The 20,569-nt window shown below is 39.0% G+C and overlaps 4 protein-coding genes and 1 pseudogene across 9 annotated transcripts; 2 read left to right on the top strand and 3 right to left on the bottom strand.

Annotated features, from left to right (window-relative positions):
• Positions 1-34: 34 nt before the first annotated feature.
• Positions 35-4,103, bottom strand: LOC121801284 (RWD domain-containing protein 1-like). 3 transcript variants are annotated; one of them, XM_042200746.1, is made up of 11 exons: positions 3,969-4,103; positions 3,329-3,394; positions 2,913-2,980; positions 2,760-2,793; positions 2,578-2,647; positions 2,327-2,384; positions 1,856-1,984; positions 1,319-1,410; positions 842-926; positions 542-617; positions 35-464 (listed from the first exon to the last, which is right to left on the bottom strand). In XM_042200746.1, exons 1-11 carry the CDS (start codon positions 3,973-3,975, stop codon positions 412-414), a joined length of 738 nt encoding a protein of 245 aa, XP_042056680.1. In that variant the 5' UTR covers positions 3,976-4,103; the 3' UTR covers positions 35-411. The 3 variants fall into 3 exon arrangements, with proteins under 3 accessions (XP_042056680.1, XP_042056682.1, XP_042056681.1); XM_042200748.1 differs by lacking the exon at positions 3,969-4,103 and adding an exon at positions 3,675-3,764; XM_042200747.1 differs by lacking the exons at positions 3,329-3,394; positions 3,969-4,103 and adding an exon at positions 3,197-3,258 and having other exon boundaries at positions 2,913-2,997.
• Positions 4,104-4,319: 216 nt separating this feature from the next.
• Positions 4,320-8,280, top strand: LOC121797792 (uncharacterized protein At1g51745-like). Its single transcript, XM_042196512.1, has 3 exons — positions 4,320-5,140; positions 5,989-6,896; positions 7,053-8,280. Exons 1-3 carry the CDS (start codon positions 4,950-4,952, stop codon positions 8,096-8,098), a joined length of 2,145 nt encoding a protein of 714 aa, XP_042052446.1. The 5' UTR covers positions 4,320-4,949; the 3' UTR covers positions 8,099-8,280.
• Positions 8,281-9,001: 721 nt separating this feature from the next.
• On the bottom strand, positions 9,002-14,184 carry LOC121801463 (anoctamin-like protein Os01g0706700). Of its 4 annotated transcripts, none has more exons than XM_042200958.1 (17): positions 13,863-14,184; positions 13,228-13,764; positions 12,612-12,681; positions 12,419-12,534; positions 12,066-12,192; positions 11,876-11,976; positions 11,659-11,750; positions 11,465-11,569; positions 11,116-11,385; positions 10,766-10,898; positions 10,582-10,695; positions 10,419-10,489; positions 10,190-10,320; positions 10,008-10,090; positions 9,810-9,917; positions 9,550-9,708; positions 9,002-9,474 (listed from the first exon to the last, which is right to left on the bottom strand). In XM_042200958.1, exons 2-17 carry the CDS (start codon positions 13,411-13,413, stop codon positions 9,331-9,333), a joined length of 2,010 nt encoding a protein of 669 aa, XP_042056892.1. In that variant the 5' UTR covers positions 13,414-13,764; positions 13,863-14,184; the 3' UTR covers positions 9,002-9,330. The 4 variants fall into 4 exon arrangements, with proteins under 4 accessions (XP_042056892.1, XP_042056893.1, XP_042056894.1 ...); XM_042200959.1 differs by having other exon boundaries at positions 13,228-13,729; XM_042200960.1 differs by having other exon boundaries at positions 13,228-13,593.
• An 822-nt stretch (positions 14,185-15,006) lies between these two features.
• On the top strand, positions 15,007-16,072 carry LOC121800035 (annotated as a pseudogene).
• A 593-nt stretch (positions 16,073-16,665) lies between these two features.
• On the bottom strand, positions 16,666-18,896 carry LOC121800384. Its single transcript, XM_042199955.1, has 6 exons — positions 18,780-18,896; positions 18,144-18,257; positions 17,886-18,059; positions 17,715-17,821; positions 17,423-17,655; positions 16,666-17,331 (listed from the first exon to the last, which is right to left on the bottom strand). Exons 3-6 carry the CDS (start codon positions 18,009-18,011, stop codon positions 16,805-16,807), a joined length of 993 nt encoding a protein of 330 aa, XP_042055889.1. The 5' UTR covers positions 18,012-18,059; positions 18,144-18,257; positions 18,780-18,896; the 3' UTR covers positions 16,666-16,804.
• Positions 18,897-20,569: the final 1,673 nt, after the last annotated feature.

The raw sequence follows: 20,569 nt of genomic DNA, 5'->3' as shown, positions 1-20,569 counted from the left end.
AACTCATAATTCAACTAAATATGAGAAAATGTGATTTTAAAAGAATTTGTAAATTTGATAATCTTGAATCACACACTTATCTCAAGAATCAAGTATAGAGCATTAACGAAACAAATACTATTGAAATAAACACCATGATACAAATGACATACTTTTGGGGGGTTCAAAACTAGTAGGGCCTCTTAAAATATGTCGATACATAGTTCTAGTAACAGAAAAAACCACTCTCTTCACGTACCAAGTCGTGTCGTGTAGGCTTTGATCGAGACAAGTATAATTGTGCGGTAGGCCAAGGTTCCATCTCTTGCCAAGGCTAAAAACCATCTTTGTAGATTAGTTGCACGTTTAACGAGTTCAAGAAGCAAAGCCATTCATGCCAATCGAACCGTCTTTAGCTTAATTTTGTATCCTCTAAGATTCTGTTTTGTCAGCCAAGTAGTGCTCGATCAAATCATCTTCATCCACTGCAATCGTAAAATGCATGTCAAACCATTTTATAGAGGGATGGGAGATGGGGAGAATGATTAAAAGGATGACTCACCTTCGAAGTCATCATCATCAAAGTCAATATCTTCGTCGATATCTTCATCTTCTTCAGCAGCAGCTGCAGCACCTTTCTGGATGCAGCCAATTGATCCAAGAACAACTTGTTATTAATTCAATCTATGCATATGCCAACTAAAATGTATGCTTTACTGGTATTGTCTAGAACAAAAAATGCACACAAATACACTCACAGGTATAAATGTCTCGCATGTTTAGATAAATAAAAAAGTTGCATTGTTATATGATGTTGTCTGCAGAATATAGACAAATGTAATGGGCTGGAAGGAGAAAATACCGCGGATGCCCTTCCACTTTCAAACCACTGTCTGCCTGTAAGTCTCTTCTCCTTCGGGGCAGCAAGTGCAGAATCCGGGATTAGCCTAAAATGGTAAAAGGAAGAAAACATATTTACATAGCACGAATATCCTTCTTTTATGAGTGACTGCATTAGCAAATTACTAATTCCTCCGTCTTAAGTTATCTTGTGATCGAAGTTATAGCCTAAGGCCCCACCAACATCTTGCATCTGTATTTTCCTCTTAGGTGCAAGCATAGCGTACAAAAGTACAGCCTATTCACAGCCTTTATTAAATACTAAGCTAAACTAAAATCAAGAGATAATCATGTCTTGGTAGCTTGCCCTAGAAGGCATTCACAGGATTCGAACTCATGATCCAATCATGAGATTGACCATCCACCGACTAGACCACCCCAGTGGGGTCCCAAAATTCATGTTTTCATGGGATTAAAGATGTCAGATTATTAAACTCACTTGGCTCTTTCAAGAGCTAATTCTGCTTCAAATTTCTCCCGCCACACCAAAAATGAGTCAACAGTAACAGGTTCTCCATGAGGTATAATAACCTGAAAAGAATCAGCACTTAAATGTAAATCAAATTTAGTAAGCAGGAGCGGTTTGATAAAAATTCCCATGAGGTTATTATTTTTCAAATTTCGACAAATAATGATCCCTCTAACAAGAAATCCAACATATCCCTACTACATCAATTTTAAATGGTTTCTGTAGTCAACAGAAGATTATGTAATTTATGTCAATCCTCGAAACTGACACTATCGTGCTCAAAGAGCACAGAATGAACCGCCAGCTAGTGTAAATCCATTATTTCGACTTGTAGTTCCCTTTTGATGGAAGATGCAAAAATCTTTAGAAAATACAGAATGCATGAGACCACCCTTGCAGTATGGCATGGGGAAGTATGAATCATGAAAAATAATACGGCATGAATGGCATAAGTTTCTGAAAAGTAGAGCTGTTTACAGACACATTTAGCTCAGAAAACAAGAGTACCTCATCTTTTGCTGCCTCATCCTCCCCATCATCATCATCCCCAGCATCTTGGGCAAATCTTTCAGAAAGCCATTCCTTAGCTGACGTAACCAAAGTGTAAACCATTGCCATACCAAGATTTTCTGCCGCCTGTGAAATAAGCATTATAAAATACCTTGAGGTGTAGCCATGATGGGTAAGCGCAAGAGCTAAGACTCCAAAATATATGGAGATCAAGATAGCAGTTTTCATAATCGAATAGAGTAGAAACATTGTCACGTTAAATTCTTGCATTCACCCAGCACAGAGCTTCCACCTTTACTTTCATATAATCCATCTTGTCAAGTTCTATGCATAATACTTAAACTCATCCAGTCACTCGTAGCTGAATTGAATGAAACTCCAGAGAGCCATCTTGACATGTAATATTTTGTGACAAAAACATATCATAAACATACATTCAATGATGTTAAATGCAAGTTTAGGTCTCACCTCTTGTTCAAGCTTCTCTTTCAGAGCTCTAAGATCTGATGTTTGAATTCCTTTCAAACTGAAAAAATATCATTAGACTCTTCAGATATAGAGAATTTCATCAGAAATTGTTGGAAGTTTTGACAAAGTATGTCGATGTTGAAGGTATAGACTTAAGTTCTACCAAAATCTGAAATATGATTGGGCATTTACTGCTAAACAAGTGAATCAACACAGACATAAAAAAAACCACAAAATCAGATATAAGTGACCTTTTACAATTGAGAAGTGGAGGTTCATCAGGATAGTTTTCTGTGTGTGAGAAAATCAAGGCCAGCCGTACTGCCAAAAAAATGCCGGGAGTGTTTAGTTTCTAATGAAAAAGTAATCATCGAGTTACGAACACTAGCAAATCATCTTAACAAGAACAAAGTTGGCAAGGAAGTTTTAGAACCTGATGGGATATTTGAATCATCTGCCTCGTCATCCTGTTGAAATAAAGTAGCAAATAAGACCAAAGCAATGAGCGATACAACTTAAAGGTTGACTCATTAAGGTTAGCCAATCATTATGAATTATGATCTAGTGCATGCAAAGATATGTTTACCTGAGGACAGATGGTTATCTCAAAGCAACGATTTGAAGTGTTCAGACCACTTTCACTTGAATGAATTTCTGGTAGAAGCAATTCACTAGAACTGATTAAGTTATACTCCCTCCGTTCCATAGTAATAGAGTCATTTTGGTACGTTCCATAGTAATAGAATCATTTTCCTTTTTAGTAAAAGTCAACACATTTTTCCACACCTAATTTACCCTCTCTTACTTTTTTCTCTCTTCATCTCTCTACATTTTTCATTTTCTACTTTATTCTCCCTTTACTTAACTCACCTAACATAATTTTTCTTAATCTCCGTGCCGAAAAGAAACGTCTCCATTACTATGAAATGGAGGGAGTAGGATTTAGGTGCACTGGCTTACACATAACAAAAGGGAAATGAAAAGGACAGCACGAAAAAAGACCTTTAAACTCATCCATAAGGATTGCTTCCAAGGCTTCAATTTCCATGTCCTGCTCCTGCTTATAGTCTGCTAAAAACATTGCCAAAAATTAAACCAGAAAATTAGATGTTTTGCAAAGAAAAACAATCATGTTCACAAAACACAAAATCAGAAGCCTTTCTTCGGATGCATTGCTTTAGCTGTAAATATATATACACATATATGGATACATTTATTCCAACACAAGCACCATAACAGAGTAATAAACATATTCCATCAGAATCTACTGAAACCGATTCATATTTCACTATTTGATATTTTCTCCTCTATCGATGGCATTTACAGCATTTGTACCAGCTATCCATACCTCAAAAATTGGACAAATTCTGAAGTTTCGAATTCTCACGAAAGAGAAAACATTCAAAATTGAACAATAACGTATCCTGTCAGCTCGCTCCTCGACATAGAATGGATAGAACTATTAGCTAAAAGCCATTCCAAAACCTCATTGTATAAGAAAAAGTTGAAATCTTGGAAAACAAAAACTATGCCCGTAACATAGCGAGAAATCAGGGAGTGACTCGGTGCAGAAATCAGGACGAACCCTAACATTCAATCTCTGTAAGCAACAAAAGTTCGATTCAATTTCGACGAACAGTACCTGTCATGACTTCGTTGATAATTGCCCTTCCAATTGCTTCAATCACATAGAAAAATAACGAATAAAACTTCACGCACACAAAAATTTTGAGAGAGAGAAAAAAACCCTAATCAGAACAGGGGAAGGGAGGGGGCGGGACCCACACACTATCTTTCTAATCTGCTGTGGTCAGCTTCACAAAACCACGTACCAAATTCACCTGAAATCAATCACAGCCGTCCAAAAATATCTTGATGAGACAAATTTCTTGCATGTAAGACAGGTGTAGCGGAAGTAATATACAACTTGCCGTGCCTGATTACACCACTTCTCCTTTTCCTACTCCAAAATTAAAAATGTAAAAAAGTTTTTATTAGGATTTTCATCAAACACACTCTCTCTCTCTCGTCATGAGCACTGCTCTGTTTCATTGTACAAAGATACTAAAAAGGTAGCTGGCTGCGATTCCATTTTTCAAAACAGCACAAGTATCTTCTCTCTCTCTCCGCTATTGCATGTTTCATCACCCACGCTGCCGTCACACACAGAGAGACACACACTTCTCTCCCTTTTCCGGTTGTTTCTCAGCTTCTACAAAGCTAATTGTTTGATGATAAAATCCGAATCGCTTCGGAAAAGGAACAGCAGAGCTTTCTCTTTGAATGTGAGCTGAAACAGTTAATTGATTCCGGTTTTCCATGAAAACGAGTGAACAAACTTTTTTCCGGCGAATTTCCATCACCAGATCTAGCGCTCTCTTTCCTCTCCCGATTAGCCTGCGTTGTCGCTCTAATTATTGATTTAATTTTACCCAAATAGCCCTTCCAATCTTTTCTAGCTTTCATCTAATTTTTTGTTTCTGGTTCTGTTTTTCTCCCTTTAGTATTCTAGATATTAGAAGGGAATCGGGGTTTGAGATTACTCGAGGGCTTTTTTTATGGTGTTTTGCTAGTTTTTCAATTGGGTTTGAGTTGTGTAATTGTGTTGGGTATTGGTTTCTGAATGGGGAGCTCCAGCGAGGACCCTAGTAAGGCCATTGATATATCTGTGGGAGGGTTGGTTTGGGTTCGCCGGAGGAACGGTTCGTGGTGGCCTGGGCGTATTCTCGGCCCCGAAGAACTCCTCGAGGGCTGTGTGCCGACGCCCAGATCAGGGACCCCTGTAAAGCTCCTTGGTAGGGAGGATGCTAGTGTGTAAGTATCAAGTTGAACCCTAATTTATATTTCCTTGATTGAATTTTATGATATATTGAATGCTAATTGTGTGTTCAATCACATAAATGGTTCAGTCGTATAAAAGGGTCTCAAGAATGGCACATGGTTGGGATGATAGTTCGAGTTCTGGTGAAGTGATTTTATATGTGGCTTACTATTTCTGTTGATAATGGCAACCATGAAAGTTCCAAACTTTTTATTGACTGAGAAACAGACATTTTTCTCCATTTTCTCCAGAAATGGAAAAGAAAGAAAATTGGGTTATATATGATGTGGATTTCTCCCATTTGTTATTTTGTAAGTGTAGTTGAGGTATATTTATTCATGTGTCAATTCACATTGTTGTCTCTTTGGTTATTTGTTGCTACATCCTCATGTTTTCGGAGGGTATCTTAGCTAATGTGTTGTTAGAATTCTTGATTCAGTCACCAAAAGGTAATACTGTTCTTTAATGATTGTTTCACTCTATAATGAAGAAGATTATCTCGTGCTGTGTTAGTAGAGTTTTGGTCCCACAGATACATCCGTCGCTTTCATTTTATATAGCTTATATTATTAGATGGTCTGTTGTTAATGTTTTTGTTACTAACCACTAATTGAGAATTTAGAATGGACTATCTGTGCTACAATTTGCATGACTTATAAAGCACTGATTTTGCATTTCACAAACTCTCTAGTGTGTGCAAGTTCTTACATCAAACTTTTTCTTTGTGTGTTCAACGGTGCCAAAATTTGTTGTTCGCAACTTTTAATCAGAAACTGTAATTATCTTCATGTCTTTCATGCTGATTGTATATTGATCTAAATTCTTGTCAATTCTCTTGCAGGGATTGGTATAATCTAGAGAAATCAAAACGAGTGAAAGCTTTTCGATGTGGGGAGTATGATGATTGCATTGAGAAAGCTAAGGCGTCTGCTTCTCAGCTTTCCAAAAAGGCAGTCAAATATGCTCGAAGAGAAGATGCTATCTTGCACGCACTTGAACTGGAAAGTGCTCGTCTTGGGCAAAGTTTGCCTTATGAACAAAATTCACAAGCTGGGGAACAACCTCATGCTGAGGAATCTCCTTCTTCATCCCATCATGTTGAGGAAGATGTCAATGGGAATTTAAGTATTCCTGGAGATGATCCAGATTCAGCCCCAGAACTATCACATTCCGGGGTTTCGTTTGAGGAACCATATCATGCAGGTGCAATTAAGGAAGAGCGGAAGCGGTGGAGAACTCCAAATGATTCAGACGATGGAAGCGAAGGAGTAAAGCGCATGAAAGGGCTCGAGGACTTGGGGATGAGTGTGTCGTCTTCAACAAGAAGAAAGAGATCTCAGGTTGCACACGTCTCTGAATCCCTGAAAAAGAAAAACCGACGCCGCCCACTCTCAAAAGTTCTGGAATGTACTGAAATGGTATCTGCTCCTGTTGTTCCTGATCAACAGTCTAGTCCTGCTGGGTCAATAGTTCCTGAAGCACCCGAGAGCAAAATTTCTGAACTAGAATCGAATGAATCAAAGATAAACAACTCTCTTGCAATGAATAACAATTCAGATAGTACTGGTGTTTCATGTGAGAATGCGATGTCGTTGAGTACACATAGACATGCAGATGCAGATGTAGATGCTTCCCTTCAATCCAAACCGAAGGAGAATGAAATTTCCAGCATACTAGGGGCTCCAGATAATGGATCTTCGAACAGGTTGTTCGATGTGCCTCTCGTTGCTGAAGAAAAGCTATCTGCAGGTGTAGTATATGTGCTTTGTGTATAGCTATTGGTTTTGTTTGTCATTAGATATATTCAACTACATGGGGATTGGTGACTTATATATCTTTAGCTGTGGATTCTTTGCGTTATCTATGGTTCTTAACGCTTGAGGGTATTTCGCTTTACTTCTGCAGGTTTATCCACTACTGATAACGGTGCATTACAAAAGGCTCAGGTTGGCGCTGGAGCCCAGTTGAGCCAAAGTAGTCATGTTGAGACTATGTCTTTGGGAAATGAGGAGCGCAATGAGACGGGTTCTACTAGTTCAGGGACCGTTGATGTTCATGACGTCAGCCAGAGGATGGAGAAAGGTACCTCAGAGTGGCAGTTGAAAGGGAAGAGGAATTCTCGTTCGAGGAAAGTGGATGATGAGGCTGATACGGAGGTGGCTGGTCTCAGGCGGGATAGCTTTGTACCCAGCTGTAGCCGGAAAGTAGACCCTAACTGGGTTGGTGGATCCCTCATATCAGATATACAGCTTGAAGAATTTCGTGGGTGGAGCCGGAACACTCCTCATAAAGACTCTCATACAAGAGGATCAACGGCTGACCTGGCCGCGCCCCAGAGGCTGCTCCCCTATCGTCAGTCTCGTTCGACAGTTAACCCGAAGTATGACTCTTCCGATTTTTCTCTCAGGCACCATACTGCAGGTTCCGGCTTGTATGATGTGAATGTGGAGGTGAAAACCAGCTACAGGCAGCAGGGCGTCCCCTATATCTCCCTGATGAGCAAATTACGCGGCCAGCCCATCATCGGCCATCCATTGTCGGTCGAGGTGTTGGACGATGGCTTTTGTGATGACATACTTTGTGTTTCTGAATGTCACAGCAGCAGCTCTGAGCTGGACGGCAAACTGAGTAACGGCCACTCTTTTCTTCACAGTGACGACACGGCCTATGATCAGAATCCACGCGGGAGGCTGCCCATCAACTGCCGCTCAGGGACAAAGTGTCCAAAAGCAAGGAGGAGGAATGGGCTCTCGTCGAAGAAGATCAGGACGCTGTCTTCGTTAACTAGTGCTCACAGACAAAGCCAAGCACAGAAGAAGCCGGGGGCCGGGAAGCTCAAGGCTCCTTCTATAGCATGTGTTCCGTTAAATGTAGTTTTCAGTAGAATAAATGCAGCCTTGAACAGCTCGATGCAGCCTGCGCCTCGTCTGGCCGCAACGTGCGGTGTCTGAAAATCATCGGGCGTGGCTGGTTGGTTGGGAATGTAGCAATGGGGTTTGTACGATAAAGCTCTATGCATTGGTTTTTAATATGGAAATATACAAGGCTTTGGCTGTGTATAGTGTATTAATTAGTTTCAGCTTGTAAGAGCATTCAGAATTATGGATTATTAACTGACTTTTTAATTTCTGCATTTCTTTCTGTAAATCATATTCCACTCTTAAAAATAGCATGTTTTTATAGCGACCAATGAGCTAGAGCCTTATTATCTTACATCTTATAATTATTTCACTATTGCACTCCTTATTGAAGTACTATATTATTGATTGATATAATTGAATCAATTGATGTCAATCTTATCTTCAAAATTGTGTTAAATTGACTTATGATATGAAAACATTAAAGAGGGAATAAGTGGATCGATTTTAATGTTTTTTATAACAACATTTATTCACATATAATAGAATTTTGACCATAAAAAAAAAACTCATTGTTCCTCATTTAACTCGAGATATTTTATTCATCTGTGTCTATTAACCAATAACCCCTACATATAGATTGATACAATTGATGTCAATCTTATCTTCAAAATTATGTTAGCCTGGTTGATTTATAAAAATCAACTTTTAAAGGGCCAATTCTTTAACTAAATAAATGAGTCCAAAAATTCATTACTATTAGACGAAGAAGAGGCGTGCACCCAACTAATACGATTTTTACTATGGCTTTAAGAATTTTGGTTTTGATTTTATTTCGATTTTATGTAGGTCGGTTTGATTCATATTTGAGTTTATCCTTTTTGTATTGGAGTAAAAATTGCCAATGACTAATAAAAATCGTGGTTTTACACTTAATCTTGATTATGCAAATTACAAGAACTAAGGTATTTTCTTCAAAAAGTACATATGTATATATTTATACTAACTTTTCAAATCATAGGCAAACAACACAGACAGATACACTATCTTTGCTACATAACACATCTAGTGGCATACAAAATTCTAAATTAACAATCAACATGTTATTTGATTTTTTTCTTCACAAATTTGCACAATATTCTTTAACTAACAAGAGCATTGATTTACCCCTCTAATTAACATAAGCTATACTACAAAACAGTCCGTTCCGTCGCACCGGGCACTCTTACCTTTTCAGGGCAGATCCTCCGAGTCGGATCGTTTGAACGAAGAGGTCTCAGAACAGAATCGTTCTCCCACGAGCCGGTTCTGGCGATTCTTCCTTCCTAGGCATCCTTTTTGGATTCCTGAGACCTTACTTCCGCGAACCATTTATCGTCTCCGGAAAGGCTTTTCAAGAGTTGTCTAGTACACACCTGTTCCGCTTGACTGGCATTTTTCATCCGAGCGGCTTTCACCCATGCGGGCTCCTGAATTCAAGCAAAAACGAGTTAGTGCAATCGGGAGGGAGAATGCACGTTTAGAAGTAGAAACCATCAGCCTACTTCTGGGACAATGCGCGAAAATCCAAATTTGATAAACAATAGAACGTGTTCCATGGCTAGGATTGCAGCAAGCCCGGGCGACAATTTCCAGTTCCCTTCGCGGTCATACATGCACACTAGAAGCGCGCTATTAGTGCAGATCGACATCACTATCAGAAACTGAAAATGGAATACAACCCGAGTTCAGAAACAAAAGCCGATAAGATGATAGAAAATGAAACATGTCATGATTCGGGTTGGCAAAGAAAAGAGTATTATACCTGAAAAATATTCAACCACGCCCCAAGCGTTTCTTCAGCGCGAGGAATGGGCCGTCTCATCATTGAAAGCAACTTCAGAGCATCTGCTCTAATTTCTGTGATGTTATTCTGAGAATCAACGCGAAAATAAGAGATCATAAGCAACACTTTTGTTATTTCTTCACACTTTTACACAAAAAATGCTAAATTAATAACTACCATTGCTGCGAAGGCGAATGCAAGAGGAAATGCACAAGCAAACATCATGATCATTCCGAACTGCAGCACCAACTCGAGAAAATCTGCCAGAAGTCACTGATTTTTTAGTATCCGAAACAACTCAATCAAACTCGGGGATGTTCAAATAGCCAGTAACATAATATATAGATATTATGCATTACCGTCAAAAAGTCCATCTTCGATTTCCTGGCCTATACTGGCGTTATAAGAAGGTTTAAGATATTCCTTCTCGACCCGAGTAAAGGTGCGTGACTTGCCGGTTGAAGACCCTTTGTCTCGCTTTACCTTGTTCCTTCAAGTGGTGCATGCAGCTCACTTGTTTCAGATACAAACTTGATTATCTCGGAGGTGGACTAGAAGGTTAGTATAACATTAAGAAGGTGAACATACCTGACAGCTCTGTATTTCCTGAAGCTGTACGACAAATACGGAATAGAATTTTCCAGTAGATTCTCAATCACCTGAAACACGGCCAGCACAAGAATAAGAAATCGAAAATGACTAAATGAAGCAAAATTCGCAGAAAGAAAAATGCCGATTATTCGATTTTTACCTCATACATAACCAGACGTTGGATTAGAACTTGCCGGAGAGTTGTTATATTACGATGCAGTAGAGCATGATAAAATACTCCAATATATGATTGCATGAAATAGAGGCCAAATACCTGCGTAGGACAAAAATTAAGTATCGAATAGCTTTCAGACGACAAAGACTGTGGCCATCTCTTTATCTACCTTGTATACTAAGCTGTTTGTTTTGTTCTCTGGAGTGTCGATTTTTTCGCATTTGATAAGTTTCACGGCGATCTTGCCACCCATTCTTGTGAAGTACTGGATCACGAAGAGGTAAACTGCTGTTAAACCAAACCTGGGGAATAGCAAGAAAGGAGAACGTTAATAATAAAATCTGAATTCGAGGAAATTGGAGACGAGAGGGAACAAAAATTAGGGCAATATGAAAAGAAAATTTACTAATGATCGAGTGTTCTTCATTCAACAACCTAAGTTTCCTTTCTATGAGGAATGAAAAAATGCCAGGAGTTATAAAATAAAGCAATGAAGAAGCAATTTGATCAAGTGCTTACTTTAGACCATCTGCTCCAAGAACCTCGTAGAGATGAGCATAAGCTAACTCGAATGGTAGCTGGAGACATATGATGCTCAGTATAATGAAGGCGTCGTTCCTTACTCTTAGCAGCCAACTAATCCACTCATCCCTCTGGAAATTCGCCTTCTCTTTTATTCTGTCTGCGTTTCGTTTCCTCATGTGTTCCGAGGCAAACCGAGACAAGCTTGGCTCAGTTTTCATAGATCTATATTCAGATTCCGAAGAGTATGAATTATATATCTGCAGCCTGAACCACACAAACAAGAAGATATAATACGGGAAAGGAGAGATAATATGATGTCATTCAAGCAATACAGTATACACACCTGGCTGAAACAGCGGCGTTCTTACGTTTCCAGAATTGGAAAAACAGGACAACCCATGATATCAGGGACATGAAGAAAAACGGAAGAACAGCAAATTGCAACGATCTAAATAAACAGAGGGAGGGGATTTGAGCTTCTCGCAGTTGATTTAAGTCGACATAAGTTCACGTACAGCACAAAGTTCCAGAGTTTACCCGAAATCAAACAACTGCACAGCAAGGCCCAACGATGCCGGAAAAAGTAACCACCTTGTATACATTCCAAGGAACGTAAAATAGGTGGCGATCTACACGATATTCATTCCTTATTAATAAATTCTGATAGGACGAGCCTCTTTGTATGATAAAGCAAAGTTAGAATAATCCCTTAACAGTTATGTTTAACAACTGGGAATTAGCATTTACTAATTACCTTCATCCCGTAATATGCACATATATCATCGATTGGCTGGTGCGTGACGTCTGACCAGTTCATTGCCCAACTTCTTAGAAGTTGCTTCCGCTTTTTTTCATCTAGGAAGAACATAAATAACAGTTGTTTGCAATATCTGAAATGTACTCGAACTGTCGAACAACTATAAACTTATAAGATATAATAGTACCATGCAATGGAAATACTTCTTTGACGATGCCTATTGCCTCTAATTTCCGGACTAGAGATTCACCCGGTTTCCAGTGTTCTTCTTTAGAGTCATATCTCAGCACTACAACCGACTCTCCGGTGTTCACCTGCCACATTCTGCTTTAATCAGCATAGAATCAGAAGGGGATTACAACTAGATTGAATCGATTTACACCAGAATTCAACCCTCTAACTTTTAGAACAAAAGGGGAAGGAGCTCAACGGAAGAGGCAAACCACACGGAATTACTATATGCACAATAGATAACCCCTTCACTCAACCACTGTAACATTGATATAAATGAGTTAAGTAGATAAGGCATGTGTGACTTACAATCCCATATATCATGTGATTGTAGCAATGGAATCGTTCACACCAACTGAACAAGGAGCCATCTGGTAGCCTAATGAAAGCTGCAGCCTCCTCCCATTCAAAAGGAAGATCCATCCCTGGAGGCAGCAAGGGTTATTGCAACAATAAAAGCCACGGGATATATGCTAAAATGAGAGCTAACCAATTCAATCACCTATACAAGTTGGCTTTCTGAACTGCAAAGCAGCTGCAGCCCTTCCAATGACATCATCCCGTGCTGCCAACTGCAAATCAGGGTAAAATCAATGTCACTTTGTATCACAACATGCAATTTAGGCAGACAATCACGGAGCCAAGAATTCCCGACTCATACAAACCAACGATGAAGCTGTTTTGTATCACAACATGCAATTTTCGCAGACAATCACAAAGCCAGGAACTCTCAACTTTTACAAATCAACAATGCAGCAAAATTTGGCAGATTCCATATCTTCATTTCCAGCCAAGAAATACTCATAAATCAAGCAAAATATGACTAATTAAGAACTACCAAGTTATATAAATCAACAATGCAGCAAAAATTGACAAAAACAATCTGCATTTCCAGACATGCAATACTCATAAATTAGGCTTTATGTGACTAATTAAGAACCATCAACATATGTAAATGAAGAATGCAGCAAGATATGAGAAATGTTGGGAACATCTACAGGCATGCAATACTCATAAATCAGGCAAAATGTGAGTGAATTCATACAATAGCTGATGAAAAGATGAAACTTGGCAAATTATATAAATCCCCAACATCATGAAAGCTTAAAAAATAGTACCTTGATGAATTCATTTTGAAGGCCAACATCTCTTTCAACGATGAACCCTTTTCGCCTGAGCTCATCAACAAGAATATCAACGCAATGAGCTCCCTCTCTCTCATCCTCTCTGTTCTCACCCCATCTGGGAACCACCAGTGCTATCTCAAACACACACCCTTCTTGTTCCCTATCATTATCGGTCATTTCCAACACCCCAACCAAGAAAAAAGCACCTCCGAATAAAAATATTAAATTCCCTTCAATAAATCAACATACAAGCAAAAGGCCCCCCCCCCCCTCTTTCTCCTCCTTCCCTCTCATAACTACGCATACTCCCTCCCCCAGAAATGTCAAAACCTACAGGAATCTTGAGCAGCAGGCCTCCTTGTTTTTGTCAAAACAGAAGAGATGAACAATGAGAAAAAAATGGGAAACAAACAGAAACCAGGTGTCTGTGCTACCGGAAACCAAGAAAATAGGTGTACTTGTAATAGACACACGAGCTCAGGGAGGGACAGGCCTACACGTGGCAATCAAGACTGCTAATTTTTGCCTCTTATCAGGAAAATAAATAAAACCCAAATAACCAATTTGAGCCTTGAGGCGAAGCTAACAATGCAAAAAAGGGGGAGAATTGGATTTCAACACCATACCTCTTTCTTCCTCAGTATTGCAGAATGTGAGAATGGCAAATTGGCAATGGAAAAATGAAACTTTTGGAATAAAAAAATGTTCTATTACAAGTGGCCCTTTTCGCATCTCGCTCCATGCAATTGTGGGCAGAATATTTGTTCAACCATTAAATTTGGGAATACGAATGTTATTAAAGCCGCCGCCTATTTTTTCATGCAACCCTTTTTCAAAGATCGTTTTTAAAATTTTGGAGTCTTTTCTAATTTTCAAGAAACTAAAATTATGGTATATTCAGAAATTTCCAATCATTCAGAAATCCGAACTAGTATGAAGGTAAGGCAAAAAAAATGAATGATTGATTGTGCTAGATTTCACGATTTCAAAAATTCAAATATTTTGTCCACACTTTCTTTTTTTTTTTCTGGTATTACTACTATTTAAATAATCATACTTTTGTTAATCATTTGGAATTTGGACTTTGTAGAATGAAATAAGGATATTTTACGAGTCACGTCAAAGATTGAAAATTTTAGATAGCAAAAAACAGAAAATTAAAATTTAAAAGCTGGCTAATGAGGTTCATCTATACATTAGGTTATGCGTAGGTTAATAAATTGATGTGGCTGATAATAGAGCAACGTAGTAATATGATGAAAAAAGATGCTACATTAACATCAAAATTTAATGGAAATTAATATCCAATTAAATCGTGCTAATTTTAATTGCACGCATCGTTTTATTGATTAATAATATTCCGCTCTATACCACCGTTATTTTAATTGTCAGTAATGAAATAGTATTGCAAAAAGAATGTATTTACTCCATCATATTTTTTTAATATATTTATTCTGAAAGATATTTAGAATAATTTTACATTGTGTATAAAAAGATGCATTAAAAATTCTGAGAGAGAGTAATGAACGCAGAGTATTTATTTGGCCTAGTAATTTAGAAATAAGTTGACACGCTTTGGAGAAAGCGTAACCGGAAACAACTCACCAATTCAAATTTCAAAACACGCAGTTAGCCGACAATCCATCCAATCAGAGCGCAAAATTCCATGACCCATTCCATCATAATCTGGATCCGACATATCCCCCTAATTGGATGACAATATATCTTCCGCTGCATCCGTCGCACCCGATCTCAACTCCAAAACCCCTCCCCAAATTCAGAAATCCATCTTTTCCAAATTTCCAATTCAAACCCCTATTTTTTTCAAATTCTCTCTAAAAATCGCCATGGGTAACGCCGAGAAGCTGATGCAGCAGATCATGGAGCTGAAATTCACGTCGAAGAGCCTGCAGCGGCAGGCGCGGAAGTGCGAGAAGGAGGAGAAGGCGGAGAAATTGAAGGTGAAGAAGGCGATCGAGAAGGGAAACACTACGCCGAGAACTCCATCCGCAAGCGCAACGAGCAGATGAATTACCTCCGCCTCTGTTGCAACCTTTTTCTGGTATCAGAGTAATAACCACAATAAGAGCTCCAATCGATCACTACCTCCATGATTTGATTCAACTTACACTAAAATGAAATACACAAATCGACTAAACGAATGAATAGGAACTGCATTGATGATGAGTATTACACAAATGGAACTTCAAATGTAAATAGAAACGAAAGATACAATGATAAGATGAACACGATACATTCAACGGAGAATCACCTGATTCTCACGATGACAAGCTCACACACTATTTTCATGAAAGCAATTGAAGAAGAATAGAAGATGGTCTCCGTATTTATACTCCTCAGATCTGCCTCTCCTCCCGCCTCGGCACGCAGGCGAAGATGACCTCCATCAGCAAGTCCATGGGAAGCATCGTCGTGCGAAGATGACCTCCATCAGCAAGTCCATGGGCAGCATCGTCAAATCGCTCGAGTCAACCCTCCCCACCGGAAACCTGCAGAAGATGTCAGAGACGATGGATCAGTTCGAGCGCCAGTTCGTCAACATGGAGGTGCAGGCCGAATTCATGGAGAGCTCCATGGCCGGCAGCACCTCGCTCTCCACCCCCGAGGGCGACGTCAACAGCCTTATGCAGCAGGTGGCCGACGACTACGGCCTCGAGGTGTCGGTCGGCCTCCCCCAGCCGGCAGCGCACGCCGTCACCGTCAAAAACAGCGAGAAGGTCGACGAGGACGATCTCACCAGGCGCCTCGCCGAACTTAAGGCGCGCGGCTAGGGTTTTGAGCTGGTTTGGGGATTATTTGGCACCTAGGCTGTTTCTACATAGCTTAGGTTTGATGTTTATATACAATCAATGCGTGGATTTCTCAAAATTATCTGATAGTATAATGCGTATAATTTTCAAGTGACAATGAGTTTCTGTTGTGTGTTTTTGTTCTAATCAAATGTCTGCTGCTGATTTATCAATGGCTGATGATTGATTTGATATCATGTGTATAACTTGATCATCTGCCTTTTCAAAAATTTGTTTTTGGGCTTCAACATATGTTAAATTTATTTTTTGGCTGTGAGATTGTGGGTGATGTGAAAGGATTTTCCAGATTTTGATAAACTAGGAATTTATTGATTTTGATTGATGACTTGGGTTAAAATGGTCCCTTTTAACATTATTGATGCAGTTTTGAATTCTGTTCTGACGCATTGATGAATTTGATAACTTGATTTTATATGCTTTTTTCAAAAGTCTCCAACATTGGCTCTTGATTTATTTTTTGGCTTTCAGATTGATGAAACTGAAAACAAAAGATCTTCAAACTTGAAACAAGATTAAATTTAAAAAGAACCAAACTTGGAACCAGTTTTAGTTTCTGTAATGTTTGTACAATTCTTCTTCATCTATAAGAATGAAGAAACCACAACTACTCTTCATGGCTTTTTGATGGTGGAGCAGGAGAAATAGATGAAGCTTCATTACCACCTTCAACTGGCTCATTGCAACGATCTTCCTGACTTAGCATATAAAATAGTTCGATCGACGACCATGCGAAATTATCACACGTTGCATTTGCATCCATTAGTTGCCTCAGCCAAGGCCTGCTCACCCGCATCTGCACCATTTTGCACCAAATATTGTGCTTCAATTGGGCCATGATGGAATTTTGGTCGGCAGCTACCCGGAGGAGGAATGAAGGGGACAAACGTATCGCTGCGTTCATAGAGGTGCTGATCAGTAACAACAGAGGAGTTCTGACTTGATGATTGGTCGACATATGTTGAGGTAGGAGCAACAACAGGGTTCTGGCTCGATTGGCACACAAATGTTGGCTCATTGTGTTGATAAAGTCGTTGATCAGGAACGACAAGAGGATGGTTCTGTCTTGATGATTCGACAAATGTGGGGGCAGGAACAGCAAGTGGGTTCTGACTCGATGAGGCCACAGATGTTGGCTTACTGTTGACAGCCATATCATTGTATTGGGAAAGTCGTTGATCAAGATCAAGAGGGTGGTCCTGTCTTGATGAATCGACAAATGTTGGCTCATTGTTGATTCGATTCCCGTTGACACCATTGCATGATGCTACAAGAGAATATATTTGGGATTAGTATAATAACGGTTGAAATAGCCAAAAACTAGTACTAACATATACATATATAGATAGTTACTATACCTGATGCTGCTATGATGTTAGAATTTAGAGAATGGTGAAACTGTTGTTTTGGGATGTGTTGTAATGGCGAAACCGATGGGGAGAGCTGCGGTTGTGGGATCTGTTGCAAGGGAAAAACAGATTCATTGGTCGGGAAGGGCCTGCGGCTGAGCTCAGCAAGACGCCCATCGCTTATCAGAAGCTTCTCGTAGTGCTTATCAAGTGCTCCAGGAGGGAACGTAGCTTCATGCTTCCTGCTATATTCAATCCATTAGTGAAATGAAATACGAGATTGAAATATGTAAATACATACCTGCAAAATTGGGCTTGACCATTAGTGAAATCATCAGCCGGCTCCCAAGTGGTACGATTTTGTGGTTGAGGAGGGATTTCACGGAAGAAGAGAGGAGGCTTAGCCAACTGCATATTACTTTAGCTAGTCATATTCAAGCCTAATAAAGATGATATATGCGGAAAATGAGACCTCAATTCGAAGACATCCCGATTGATTAGGGATCATAACAGCCTCAATAGCAGTGATATCAGACCAACAAACTTCCATTTTGCACTTCAAAGGCCCATTGAGAAACTCCCACACAAACTTCTTCATGCCATAATAGAATTAGGCAGTCAAGTCGCCTTTGAGGTTAGAATCCCTCTGCCAAGAACAGATGATTTTTTATATTCCAAAATCATAGATTGAAGACATGTTGTATTAGTGTGTACATATATACATATATACCTTCCAGTTTCCTACAGTAAAGGTAGTGATTGGGGATTCGTAAGCCGTCATCATATCCTTATGATGGTAAGATTCTGCAGATCGTAATCTCGGAGGAAGCTTCGAGTTTATCTCCTACAAACATCTTAGTTAGTCGCGCGCCTCACTCGCACAAACAACTGAAAATATATTGAACAATGATGAAAATTTGGTTTGTCTATTTGTAGGTTATCAAACAAACAATTTGAAATTAGATGAACAGTTAATTGTATCAAATAAAAGATCTGAAATAGAATTAGAATTCTCAATTCCAATCGCAATTTAAATTTCAATTCCAATTCAAACTGACACTCGAGAAGAAATGGCTATTCTAATTTGATTCGATTACGATTACGATTTTTCGACCGTGAGTTTCAAAAGGGTGTGAAATCATAGGCAAGAAAACACATACAACAATTCCTCTTTTCCCTTTCTATTCAAGATTAAACCCTGATCAATCCAACTCCAAATTCCAGTAAAGATGGAGATAGAACTACAACATATCCACAACATATTCAGAAATCAAATAGGAAAAACCCTAAAAATCACGATTCATTCACCTGAACTCACTCACACACACACACACACACACTCGTATATATATAGAGAGAGAGAGACCTCCAAAGTATAGGGATATTTAGTGCATTGAGAGTAGTCCTCCTCCATGCTGAATTGACGATTGTATGCGTGAATTGGTGATCGTCAGCTCGTGAAGTAGAAGAAAGGCGAAGGAGAGCTTTGGGTTACTTGATTCTTGAGAGAGAGAAATGCGCAGGAGAGAGAGGATGATAAGTAGTTGTACTTATATCTACACTTATCGCCATTTTAATGATGGCGGGAAATATTTATTTAGTTCGTTATGAGAAGCAGGAGTCATTAATTAGTTGTTTTAATTACCCTTGCCCCAAAAATTTGTCGCTTATTTCTATTTCCATTCGTCTTTAAAAATTTATCACCCCACTTTTACCATTTTTTATAGTGGATTTTATGTTCTACTAACTCATTCTCGCTCTCATTATATTGTCTATGATTTCACACCCTTTTGGAACCTAACAGTCCAAAAATCGAAATTGAAATCGAATTATGATAGGCTTCCAATTCGGGATCTCGCCGTGATAAGCGATATCACTGCCATTGAGGCTGTTATGAACCCTAATCAACTCGGAATTCTTCGAATCCAGGTCCCATTTTCCACATATTTCATCTTTAATTATTAGCTTTGTGATGGAATTGAACCAATATGAGTAATTAATATGCAGTTGGCTAAGCCTCCTCTCTTCTTCCAAGAAATCCCACCTCCACCAAGACATCATCCCAACTGGAAGAAGGCAGATGATTTCACTAATGGCCAAGCCCTTATTTACAGGGTGCATGAAGCTACGTTCGTTTTCCCTTCCCGGCCCTTGAATAAGCACTACGAGAAGCTTCTCTTAAAGGATGAGCGTCTCGCTGAGCTCAGTCGCATGCCCTTCCCGGCCCTTGAATCAGGTATAGTAACTATATCTTTATATATATTAGTACTAGTTTTTATATGTATACTAATCCCAACTATATATATTCTCTTGTAGCATCAAGCAATGCTGTTGTCATGGGGAATCAAATCAACAACGAGCCAGCACTTATCGGTTCATCAGGACAGAACCGCCTACACAACGATATGGCTGTCAACAGTGAGCCAGCATTTGTCGGCGGATCAGCAAGTGAAGCACAAAATTTGGAGCAAAATTGTGCAAGTGTTGATGAGGAGGCCTTGGCTGAGGCACTAGTAAGGGAGGCGGACGCAGCGTGTGATGATGACTTGTGGTCGATGATTGACGAATGTATGAAGCAAACTCAGGAAGATCATGGCAATGTGGCAGTTGTTGTGCTTTCTCCACCATCAAAGCCATGAAGAGTTGTTGTGCTTTCTTATAATTGATGATGATTGGTACAAACTACAAACTAAAACTAGTTCCAACTTTTTGATTCTATCTGTTTAAAGTCAATCTTGTTTCAAGTTTGAAGATCCTTTGTTTTCTGTTTTTGGCCTTTATTTTCTTCTCTTTTGCTAAAACAGATAAAATAGTTTTTGTCAATTTAATTCACTATGGTGTTAAACATGAACTCATGAAGATGTCTTCATAGAAAACTTTGTCAAAAAGAAAACAAACAAATGTGAGCTTTTCTTTTTATTAATACTCGAAAACATGTGAGATGAAAATCTTATGCAAGATAGAGTGAGAATTTTATTTGGTTTTGTCGATGCTTTTCATAAATTTCAACGAAAACAAAGTTCAATGAATTATGATTCTTTCCTGATTCCTCTAAATATCGTTAGCCTGCTTCTTTTTTAAAATTCCAGTTATTTTTTATTTTGTTTTTTATGTTAACTATAGAATGTAATATTATGATTTTAATTATATAATAGT

Source organism: Salvia splendens, chromosome 4 (genome assembly GCF_004379255.2).
Source record: "Salvia splendens isolate huo1 chromosome 4, SspV2, whole genome shotgun sequence".
Classification (NCBI taxonomy): domain Eukaryota; kingdom Viridiplantae; phylum Streptophyta; class Magnoliopsida; order Lamiales; family Lamiaceae; genus Salvia; species Salvia splendens.
Note: the sequence above shows the minus strand (reverse complement) of the source record. Positions and strands in the feature narration are given on the sequence as shown.